Source organism: Emys orbicularis, chromosome 16 (assembly GCF_028017835.1).
Source record: "Emys orbicularis isolate rEmyOrb1 chromosome 16, rEmyOrb1.hap1, whole genome shotgun sequence".
NCBI lineage: Eukaryota > Metazoa > Chordata > Testudines > Emydidae > Emys > Emys orbicularis.
Window position 1 is genome coordinate 769,810 of NC_088698.1, and position 11,603 is coordinate 781,412.

At 58.5% G+C, this 11,603-nt stretch overlaps 1 protein-coding gene across 1 annotated transcript; it reads left to right on the forward strand.

Moving 5' to 3' along the window:
- The first annotated feature begins 1,467 nt into the window (after nucleotides 1-1,467).
- Nucleotides 1,468-8,365, forward strand: RNF215 (ring finger protein 215). The gene is made up of 10 exons (XM_065418051.1): nucleotides 1,468-1,710; nucleotides 2,323-2,451; nucleotides 3,493-3,564; nucleotides 3,665-3,750; nucleotides 5,479-5,533; nucleotides 6,389-6,493; nucleotides 6,868-6,984; nucleotides 7,069-7,206; nucleotides 7,718-7,820; nucleotides 8,343-8,365. Exons 1-10 carry the CDS (start codon nucleotides 1,468-1,470, stop codon nucleotides 8,363-8,365), a joined length of 1,071 nt encoding a protein of 356 aa, XP_065274123.1.
- The last annotated feature ends 3,238 nt before the right edge of the window (nucleotides 8,366-11,603 follow it).

Consider the following 11,603-nt stretch of genomic DNA (forward strand, 5'->3'; position numbering starts at 1 on the left):
GTGCTGATTGTGTCTCTTCCAGCTCATCCGCATGCGCTGGAGTTCCCACAGCTCGGCCCTGCCAAGGCTCAGCCATTGTCAATAAGACCTGCAGCAAGCTATACCCTCCCTTTCCTGCCAAGGCCAAAAGCAGGTCATGCCTGCCTCACTCCCTGCCCCCAGCATTTATCTCAGTCCTCCCTCCTGCTCCCCCCTTGCCAGGCTGTTTCCCCCTGGCTCCTGCCCTGCCCCTCAAGGCCAATCTTGGGGCTAATCCCTCTCAATCCACTGCAAATCCCTGCAGCCTGCGTGACACCTTAGAGCTGCCCTATGTGTGAATGGCTTGGCAGGGCTGAATGGGTCACATGTAGAAGGCACACGTGGCACAGCCAGGGCTCAGTGGGATGGAGAGGTGGGAATGGCCTCCTGGGAGAGTCAGCCTGGCTCACGGGGACTGGGGGTATCATCCCCTCCGGCCCATGCTCCACCAAAGAATGTTCCCTCTCATTGTTCCCTCTGACCCTGGCCCACAGCCTCCCCATCTGGCTCCGAGTGGGGTGCTCGGCCTGGTAGCATCAAAGGTTTCCCTCTCTCAAGCCCCCAAGGTCTGGGGGGCCCAAGTGCATCCCCTTGAGCCAGAGACTCCTCCGTCAGACGTAGTGTCTGTTCAGGCCAAAATGGGGGCGTCCCCTCCTCAGCCCATCCCCACCTTGCTGGACGACCCTCTTTGCTGCCTCACCGCTGTAGGTGTCTCTTCACCCCCTCCCCGTGATGCTGGGGTGTCCCTCTCCACCCTACCCCCAGTGATCCCGCCCTTTCCTCTCTCTCTGTAACCATGGAGTCCCTCTCTCAACTGTGGCTGTGGGGCACCTGCCATGATTGCAGGGTGGACACCCCCACCCATGAGAACTGCAGGGAGCAGGGTGCTCCCTCTCCCCCTGGGGACATGGCATGGCTCCCCACCAGTGGTTGTGGGACAGCTGATCAGGGCTGTCTGCCCTGTGACTGAGGGGGTGGCTGTCTGCGCCATGACGGGATTTTGGGGGGGAGGGAAGGCATCACTTTCCTGCTCCGACTGATGTGTCTCCCATAGTCTAACAGGGCTCTGGGGGGTTGGTTATTGGGGTATCTCTCCTGTGGGAATGTGGGGGTGGGGTGACTATCCCATTTGGGTTCTGGTTTTAGGGGTGTAGATCTCCATGGTACAGGGGCATGTCTCTACCCCACTATGGTTATGGGGTCTCTCCCCTCCCCTCTCTGCCTGGGGGGCCCTCTCCCACCCCCCGTGGCTAAGGGGGCTCTCTGCCTGGGGTTCCCCGGGGCTATGCCCCACCCCGTGTGGGGTGTCCTCCGGAGGCCCGGGGAGGCATCCGGCGGCCCGGCGAGTCCTCCAGGCCCAGCAGAGGGAGCGGGCGGGCGCGCGCGCGCGCGCGGCGGCTACTCGCTCGGCGGCTCCGGCTCCGGCTTGTCGCCCCACTGAGCGCGGCCATGGCCCGCCTGCTGCTGCCGGTCCTGCTGGGGCACGTGGCGGCGCTGGGCCCTTCGCTGGCGGGGCCGGCGGCCGCCCGGGTCGAGGTGCTGGCGCTGCGGGAGCCGGAGGAGGCCGAGCCGCGCTCCCCGGCCGCCGGGGGCTACACGCTCCAGGGGGCGCTGCTGGGGGGCCGCCTGGACCCGGGCCCGGAGCGGGGCCCGCCGCCGCGGGAGGAGGCGATAGAGGGGAGCCTGCTCCTGGTACGGGTCTGGCCGCTCCGCGCCGGGGGCCCCATGCAGCCCTGGAGCGCGGGCCGGGGGGAGCGCGCTCGCTGGCTGGCTGGCTGGGGAGCGGCTCGGAGGCGCTGTCACCTGTAGGGCACACTGGCTCCAGCCGAGCCCAGGCAGGCTGGGGCGGCCAGTGGCTCCCGGGCAGGTCCAGGCTGGGTTTGGCCTTTGGCCTCTTTTCTCTTGGGTGGCCTGGGAGCCCCGGCATGGCCCAGACCCTGTGGTGCCAGGTGCTGTACAACCCAGCACAGAGAAGGGCCCTGCCCAGGAGCAAGCACCGGACAAGAGACAACAGGTGGAGCCAGCCAGACTCAGGGACACAATGAGACAAACTGCCGGGCAAGGCGGGCAGCGGGCTCAGCCCCCACGGCCAGCCCTTGCCAGTTGTCTGGCAGGCAGCGAGGCAGAGGACACCGCGTGGCTTTGTGGATGGTACATGGAGCCCCTGCCAAGAGGAGCAAAGGGAGCATGATGCCTTTCTCATCGGGCTGCATTTGAGGAGCTAGGAACCTGCAGGCGAGTGGCTGGGCCCAGGGCCCTGAGATGGGCTAGGCAGCCCCCTGACAGCTTCTTCTTCTCCTGCAGATGGGAGATGCCGAGCCTGAGCTGGAGGGAGAGGACAGCTGGATTGCGGTGGTCCCGGTGCGGGAGGAGCATGCGGAGATCCCGAGGGGCAGCAAGGAGGAGTCCTTCACCGTAGCCGTGGTCAACAAGGTGACTCACTGCTGCCTCAGTGGGTCATCCTTGGGCCACAGCAGTGCCCTCCTGGGGACAGCGGCAGCAGTAGCTTCCCCATGGCATTGCCCCCTGGGTACCCACTGTGGAGTATGGCAGTAGGGATTTCCTCCCCATGTGCCCCTTTGTGTGTGCCAGACCTCTGTGAAAGTAAGCCGGACCGGTCCGGTGTACCGGCAAGAGCCAGTACGCTGTGCCGGATCGCACCAGCTTCCGCAGCTGGGATTAAAAGGGCTCTGGGCTCCCCGCAGCGGTGGGGAGCCCCGAGCCCTTTAAATCCCAGCTGGAGCTGCGGTGGGGATTTAAAGGGCCCGGAGCTCTGCGGCGGCCGGAGCCCTGGGCCCTTTAATTTGCCCATGAGCCCCAGGGGCTCCCAGCCACCTCTGCAGCTAGGAGCCCCGGGTTGATTTAAAGGCCCTGAGGCTCCCAGCCACAGCCGGTGCCCCAGGGCCTTTAAATCTTGAGAGGCCCCGCCTCTTCTGATTGAGGCCACGCCTTTTCCGGATGAGGCCACGACCCCCTCAGGACTCCGGCAGTATCGGTAAATCCTGTAAATTACTTTCACCCCTGGTGCCAGGGTCTCTAGCACTGGGTGTGCCCTATGACAGTGCCCCCTTGGGACCTGCAGTGTGCCCCTCTGGCAGTGGCAACCCTTTTATCTAGTCAGTCCCATGTTCCCTAGGACTCTGCCTGGCAGCAGGGGATCCTTGCAGCCGCTCAGCGAGGGCAAACTGGAGCCAGGCTACTCCTGCCTTGGAGTGACTTCCTGGAACGCCAGCAGCGGGCTGGAGACCAGGACCCCTCTTATCACCACAGGTTGGCTCACTGAGCCTGAGTCAGAGGGTGACCCTCAGGAAAATCTCCTGGGTTTGGGGGGGAATGGCTTGGTTGCCCACCCACCCTGTCCTGAGGCTGCTGGGCCCAGCCTCCTATCTCCTTCCCTTGGCCTCCATGTTTGTGTGTGGTCCATAGCGTGTGCAACTGTGTCTCTCCCTGGCCCTGTGCACTCTCCCCCCACAGATGAAGCGAGCCCTAGTTCTGGGAGCATCAGCCCTGCTCATTCTCGCGCTGAATCAGAACACGATCCGAGAGGTAGGAGCGTTGCACCGGCTCCCCGTGACCCTGCCGTGGGGGCTCAGTGGCTGGCTCCATGGCCTTGCTGACATGTCTGTCGTTTTCCATCCTGCTGCAGATGGATGTGTCCCAGGTGCTCTCCAAGCCCGTGATTGTGATCCAGACCTCAGACAATGTCACCCGGCTTCTCGGGGCTCTGCTACGGTAAGAGACCGCCGGCGGGAATGGGGGGGGGGGGCAGCTGGAGAATGCCGAGGCCTTGCAGGGCTGGGGGTGTGTGTGCATGCACAAGCACTGTCAAGGGCTTCAGCAAAGCCCTGTGTGTGTGATCTTTAGCCCTTGTAGTGTGTGTGTGCGCATGTGCACACGCATTACCCCGAGCTCCAGAAAAGTGTGTGTGGGGGGGTGAGCCTTAGCCCCGCAGTGCCTGTGCTGGTATACACACGCTACCCTGGGACCCAGCCAGGGCTCTGTGTGTTCTCCTCTGCCCCCTTGAGGGCCCTGCCAGCCTGTGTGTGGTGCTGTCTGGGCTGCATTGTCGTCCCATTCACATGTGTGTCCCTTGGGTATGGTGAATCTGGGTGACCGCTCCGGGTCCTGTGCTTTGGGGGGACCTGCGCTTCAGTGTGCATGTGTCATGCGGGGGGGCACTAGGCCAGCTCGGGGGGGAGGGGGGAGTTGGGGGGCCAGGCCGGCTCAGGGAGTTAGTGGGGGGCCTGGCACCATCAGCAGGGCTCGGCCCCGCACTCACCAGCGGGAAGCACATGTTGTATTTCTTCTTCTTGCTCGCCTGCCGCTGCACTGGCCACCAGCATCCTAGCGCCGCCAGAACACACCAGTGCCAGACTGACCCCATCCATTGCCCTTGCGCCCCGAACCCTCCCTTTTCTGGGACCCCCCCAACACAGGGGGCCCCCTCACCCCTAGCATAGGTGCCACCCTGTGAGACTCCATCGTCCCTTGCCCCCCAGTACTGGTGTCACCTCCTCACACCAGATTTCACCTGTATAAAAAATGTTAAGGGGGGCCCATACAGGCTGTTTTGTCCCGGGCCCCACACCCTTCTAGGGACAGCCCTGTTCATTCTCCAAGCCATTCAAACCTGGTACAGCGCCCCCAGAGGCCACCTTTGAGAACTGGGCTTTATACAACAAATGCTGAAAGGCACCAGGAGTGGCCAGCTCTGCTTCCTGCCACCGTTTTTGTAGCAGGCATCTTCTGAAGTGGCAAGAAAATGAGGCCCAGAGCACTAGTGCTGAGAGGATCCAGCCCTGGACCGTGATGCTCAGCTGATGGGCTAAGATGACAAAAGTTGTCCTCCATGTTCTTCATGGAGCCTGGCTTTGCTTAACAGCTGCCTCCAAGTGTTGGTGGGGCCTGGGAGAGCAGCTCCCTTGGTGATGGGGCCTCATGACTGCCTTGGGGTGGGGGCCCCATGGGGTAGAACACTGAGCACTTACTGCACTCTGCAGACATCTGTTTTACCTCTCAGCCCCCCCACAAGTGGGGGGGGGGGGTCAGTGTCGTTGCCACCATTTTACAGGTGGGGAAACTGAGGCACAGAGTGACTTGCCCCAGGTTACTCAAGGAGTCAGTCCCAGTGCTCCATTCTCTTACTGCCTCCCTTTTGCTCTCTGTGTATGTGTCTTGGGCTCCATTATTTCCTATGTGGGTTCCATGGCTTCCTGGGGGCTTTTGTGCTGTCCTGTGACCCATAGCTCACAGGCAATCCTCTACATGAGAGGCAGGCTAGGGGACATTCCTGAGGCACCTAAGCTGCAGCCTGGGTGGCAGGATGAGGTTGTGGGCTGGGATCCCCCGCCCCACAGAACGTTGAGCTCTCCTCGTCCATGCCCCTTTTGGCTGCATGACTGAGGTGCCTGTGCCCAGGGAACCTGTGGGACTAACGCTGTTTTCAACTTTTGCTAACAGGGGGCTCCGGGTGACGGCCAAGATCACGTACCAAGCGATGCTGCTGGAGAACCTGGTACATAGTCTCAGCAGGGAGGGGATGGCGTGCGTACATGCATGCTCAGGGCTGGGTGCATGTCGGTGCTCAGACTGGGGAATATGTGTGTGAGATCATAGCATCCTGGCCTCGTGCTTTCTCCAACCCAGTGTGAAATGGCCTGGCCCTGCTGGACTTCTACCACTTCCCTTGGGAGCTGATTCCACAGCCAGACACACCTCACTGCCAAGGAGCAACTGTCTACCTCGATACGCAATTTATCTGGGCACACGTTACTGAATGTATTTATCCTCAGCCTCCTGAGAGATGGGGAAACTTTTACAGATGGGGGAAACTGAGGCACATAGTCGCTTGAATGACTGACCCCAGGTCACAGAGCCTGGGGCTGAACCGGAAATTGAACCTATGTCTCCTGAATCCTTGGTCAGTGCCTTACCCACTAGGCCATCCTTCCTTCCATCTCAGCCCCAACTTTTCCTTAACTTCACCCCATTACCCTACTTTCTGTTCCCCAGGGCGCCCCAACTAACTGCAGACTCATGTCCTGTTGTCACTTAGCCACATTATAGACAGACATAGGCTCCCTCCTAACTTGGCCGCTTTCACTGCTCTACTCCAGGCTCCCTTTGCTTTGTCAGGATCTGTCTGGTAAAGCAGTGCCCGTTGAGGTGACCAGATGCCAGGCAAGCCACTTAGAGCAGGATCCTGCCCTCCTTGCTCTGTGACATGATGATGTCTGTGTATGGCCTGTTCCCAGTGCCATCTCGTGCTGCTATCTCCTGTTGCCCCTCCGTGGTCTCATTGTTGCCTCCATGTGTTGGTGTTGCCCTGCCCTGTCGCTGGCTGATGCATGGTGCTGTGTTTTCTCTGCAGGGAGTGACTCTCACCCTGTGGTCGACCTGCGGCCTGTCCCGGGGTGGGCTGTATGGAGAGTGGCAAGGAGTTATCTGCACAGGCGAGAACAGCTCGCGGGTCCAGGTTTGTGTTGCTGCTGGCTGAAGGGTGTCCCTGGGGTTCCAGGCACGCAGTGCCTGCAAGTGGTTACATGTATGTCCCTGGGCTCCAGCAAGATAAAGAGCTCCATTCTATCTGGTGTCTGGAGCAGCCCATTGGTTAGTGTGGTGCTCTGTCAACCAGGGGACCAGCTCTGACTCCCGTCACGGGGCAGAGTCCCAGCCTCAGGTAGTGAAGGGAGGGAGAGATGTTCCTCAATAGCACCCCTAGGGGTGAATGAAAGAGCAGTAGAGCCAAGTACCAAAGGGGATCCCATCCTAAGGGGGGTGCTGCAGCTGAGCTAGGGGAGAATGGAGTCCCCAGTGTGTCCTAATGGCTCCTGTGTGCTGGCCCTGCAGAAGTACCTTCAGCAGCTGTGGAACACCATCCTGATCATCGCCCTGATCCTGTGCACGGGTGTGATTGTGCAGGCCCAGCGGCAGTCCCGGCAGGGCCAGCAAGACCAGGACACCGAGGTGGGCTCACTCCTCTGCTCCTCTCCTCTTCGCTCCCATTGGGGACGTGCAGCTGGGAACTGACTCTGTGCTCTGCTTTCCCAGCTGGACCTCAAGCAGCACATCCTGCGGAGGCTGTCGGCACTGAAGACCCGGCGCTACCACCCTGGCAAACACCCCTGGAGCCAGGCCCGTGACATTGATAGCTGTGCTGTCTGCTTGGACCAGTTCCACAAGAACCAGGTAGAGCCTGGCTGGGGTGAGACGTGCTGGGGTCTTGGGACCAGTGCCTTGTGCACCAGCCTTGCCAGACTGCTGCTAGGGACAGACACAGGAGATCTGCGAGAAGCCTGCTAGCCAGTGGCAGAAGCTGGGCTGAAAAGTCATAGGCCAGTTAAAGCTATCGCCCCTAACCCATGGCAGAACCTGGGTATGGATTCTCCTCTGGGCACAAGAGTTCCTGCCTATGTTCAGCTCCATCCCAGTGCTTCCTGCCTGGAGCAATCCCCACCCTCTGCCCTCAGCTAGCAGGCTGCCAGCAGCTCCGCTGTGCCTGCCCCTTTCAAATACTTGCATGGTGGTTAGATGTCTCCCCAGCTGGCCTATCAGTGCATTCCACTGCAGCAGGGAGGCAGATACTGGGCTATCTGGCTCGCTGCTCTGGCCTGACACATCTCCAAGGCAGGGTGCTAAGATGGCTGCTGTGATGCATGTATTTGTCCCGGACATTCATTGCTTCGCCTCCTGCCCACAGTGTTTGCGGGTGTTGCCGTGTTCACACGAGTTTCACCGGGATTGCGTGGATCCGTGGCTGCTCCTGCAACAGACCTGCCCTTTGTGCAAGCACAACATCCTGGGTGAGAGCGGAGGGTGGCATCAGAGGGTGGCCCCCTCTACAGCTGCCTGTGCTGGCCCTGAGGCTTCAGGCCTCTCACTGCAAGTTCCTGGGGGCGGCTGCTGGAGGGCAGTGACTGTTGGGCTTATCCCAGCACAGCACCATCAGACTGGGGCTGACCTGGCTGTGGATTCCTTTGACACCCCCCCGGTGACATGCAGAAACGGGACAGACCCAGTAAATGAGCCTCATAGCTGGGATAACAGGCTGTCCACACATTGTGGCATAAATATGAGGCCAGGTCTCCCAGCCACTGCCTCCCCAGGCCCCACCTTGGTGATCTCAGCATACTTGCAGTAGGGGGTCTGGGAGGTTTGGGGGCTGTGGGCTCTGGGAGAGGGGTGCGGTGTCTGGGGAGGTGTGTTAAGTACACAATAACTGCGTGCTCGGGTTTAGGATCCCGTGGCAGCTTCTTGCCCTGTTTTCCCTAGAGAGAGCTCACTGGCAGTGAAGGGGTTACTGACCCTCTTGATCTCCCTTCCAGGTAACTGCTGCGGTGAGAGCTAGCTGGCCTATGGACATACTGCGGGGATAGAGCCACCTGCACTCCAGGGGACGGGGGCACCAGGGAAGTGGCTCTATCAGCACAGCAGGTGGCTGAGCAGGGGGAAGCAGCAGCACTGTGCATCTGTCCCCAGGGCTGGGCAGACCCACAGGGCTGTATGCTCAGCTCAGCAGTTATCCCCAGGCAGCAGAGAGCGAGAACCTGAGCATTGGGGTGGAGAAAAGGTTCTGCTCCCTTTAGAGTGCACTCAGACGGCCCTGTTTGGCAGGGGTAGAAGGCAGGGTCAGTGTGGGGATGGATGTGACCAAATTCTGACCTGTCTTAAATCCATGCAAGCCCCCCAAGATCAGGGAGGGCAGAACTTGGCCTCTGAGTATGTGTGTAGGGGGAGGGGGTGCATCTGGGCAGCTGATCTGTCAATATTAGTGTAGCGTCTTTGGAGGGGTGGGGGTTGTGGGGGGCAGAAGCTAAGGAGGCATCTGAGACCCCCTCAGGGGAATAAGGAGGGGATGCCAGACTTCTTAGGCAAAGTCTTAAAGGGTTAGTGGGGAAGCTCCAGCGACGATGGGAGAGGCTGGTCCATGTGGCTGGTGCGAGCACTTTGCTGTAAGTCGATTTCCCTGTGCTCCCTGGGGCAGGCTAGTCTTCCCCCGCCCAGTGCTCCTAAGGGACAATTACTCTCTCCTTTTATAAATCTCTATTTTCTATACTCCCAGGACTGCTGCTAGGAGCCCCTGGGCTGGCTCAGCTCTCGGTTACTCCTTGGCTATCTCAACAGGGTGGCCTGGGTGTAACCGAAGGCCGCGCTGAGCCCCTCTCATCCCTCACAGAGCGGTGGCCCACACCTGGAGCAGGGGAGGGGGCCTGGAAGCTGCGTTGATCTGCCATCTTTCAACGTGCTTCCCTTCTCACTGGCCCTTGGGAGATCACCTTGCTGGAGGGCAGGGGCAGGAAGTGGGGAGGGTTTGAATGCTTGCTTTATTTATACTAACTTATTAGAGAGAATGGCATGAGGTAGCTGCAGGGGCGGAACAATATCCGTGGATGTGTTGCAGTGTCCAGGTCTCTGCTGGGAGCCCTGGCTGGGTCCCAGCCCCACTCAGCAGCCAGAGATTGCTGGATTTGATGCACTGTACATGTCTGTAAAGCCACCTGCGCTATTAAATCTAGAGCAAGGAGAAACCTGCACTGCTCTTGTTGCTGTTTCTTTTACAGAACAATCCAGCACTGATTCCCTCCCTACTCCCTGCATGGGTTCAGTTTCCCTCTGCCTGGCTAGCAAGCCCCTTTCTCTCCTAGTCTCCAGCTGCCATTTAGAAAGGGTCCCTCCCAAAAGAAAAGTTGAAAGGGGTGTGTGCCATGGAAAAGAGCCTGGCTTGATTATTGCTGTGAGTTCAAGGTGGTGACCTGGTTACTGCCTTGGCTGCAGGTTCAGGGTCCATACAAATATCAGGGCATGATACATGCCAGACAGTAGTCTCTGCTCACAGCGCAGGGATAGTGTGATCTCCAGGTTGGACACAGCAGTCCAGTAACTTGCCAGAGGATGGATGTGGCCAAGCTGGTATCAGAGCTCAAGAGGCCCTGACTCCCAGTCCTATGCTTAGGCTGCTAGCCCATGCCTCTCTCCTAGAGCAAACCTTTGGGCACGTAGCCAGCTCCCTTTGCCTCCCCTGGCTTCATCTGGGTGTGCAAATATACCTACCCAAGGGCCACACTGGTGAGGACTACAGGAACCTGCATGCAATGCAGCCTGGCTAGTCCGATGAAGGATCATGGATTTCAAGGCCAGAAGGACCGTTACTTTCATCTAGCCTGCCTTCTGTCTAGTATAGTACAGAGAATTCCACCAGAAGCCCACTGCATGCTGGACACTTAGTTTCCACAGGCTGCATGCCATGACTCAAGCCTGGGAGTGTGGAATGTAGAGTAGAATGCAGTGGCATGGGCTTAGTCCTCTAGACTGAGGCTAGTGAACATCTGCTGAGCCTCACTTTGGTTCAGTTTTTAGGCATCTCTGCTGATGATGAATCTTATTGTGGGTTCCAATGACATTTAGTCTCCCTCAGTCCAGTAAACTGGTGCTATGGCATGAGATATGAAATGGGCACATGCCCCCTGCAGATGCACAGAGCTCTCCCTGCTGCTAATCTGTGCTGTTGGTTGTGCTTTGTTAAAAGCCCTCGGACAAATGGTATTGCCTAATGCGGGATAAAGGAGGGAGGAGAAATTGCACATGCAATTTCTTAAGAGAGTGTTGACCAACATAAAATAGGTGGTGGGAAGCCTCACGAATTGTAATAAAGTAATTGTCAGAGGCTCTTTAAGGAGTGGCTAAGCTTAAATGTAAAATACTAGTTTACTAACAGCTCTGTCCTCTCTCTGGAAACCAAGTCCTTTCCCTGTAGGAGCAAGGACGGTCTGATCTAAGCTAGTCTTTCATCTCTAACTTCTCAGAGCCTAACTTGGTAACAGAGCCATTGAAAAGGAATAGAACAGTGGGTGCTTTTATATAGCAGTCACTCAATACAGTCCTTCCTGTTCTCCCCACCCCTTTTCTCGCAGTCATTTGCCAACGGCAATCTTATTGGTTAAAAGTCTTAATTCTTGAATCTTTTATTGCAATTCAACTCCCTGCTCTGTTTCCTCCTGCCCTTGCAGCACAATGTGCTGTCAAAACCCAACCAGGATGTGGCAGGGGTGTGCAGCGAGCACTGGATGTTAAACCACAGGAGGGGGGTATGATCCAGGCTGTGATGGAGCTCTTGATTCCTAGCCTAAGGGGCTCCTATGTGGGAATAGAGTGATCTCTCCTGCTGGAAGGTGGGAAAGCATACAGCCTTTTATATGGGTTCTGTCTTCCAGAGATCCTCTGGATCCCTGAGAAGATCCCTCAGTCCTTTCGTCCTTCCCACCTCCTCCTGGGCAGCCTCCCTCACAGCAGCCATCCTGCTGCTCCGGGAGGTCCGGCTGGTTCTCCTTGTGGCGCTGCCAATGCTTCTTCCTCCACCAGAGGAGATGCTGTTTGCAAGGCGCGGCATCATAGAATATCAGGGTTGAAAGGGACCTCAGGAGGTCATCTAGTCCAACCCCCTGCTCAAAGCAGGACCAATCCCCAACTAAATCATCCCAGCCAGGGCTTCGTCAAGCCGGGCCTTAAAAACCTCTAAGGAAGGAGATTCCACCACCTTCCTAGGTAACCCATTCCAGTGCTTCACCACCCTCCTAGTGAAATAGTGT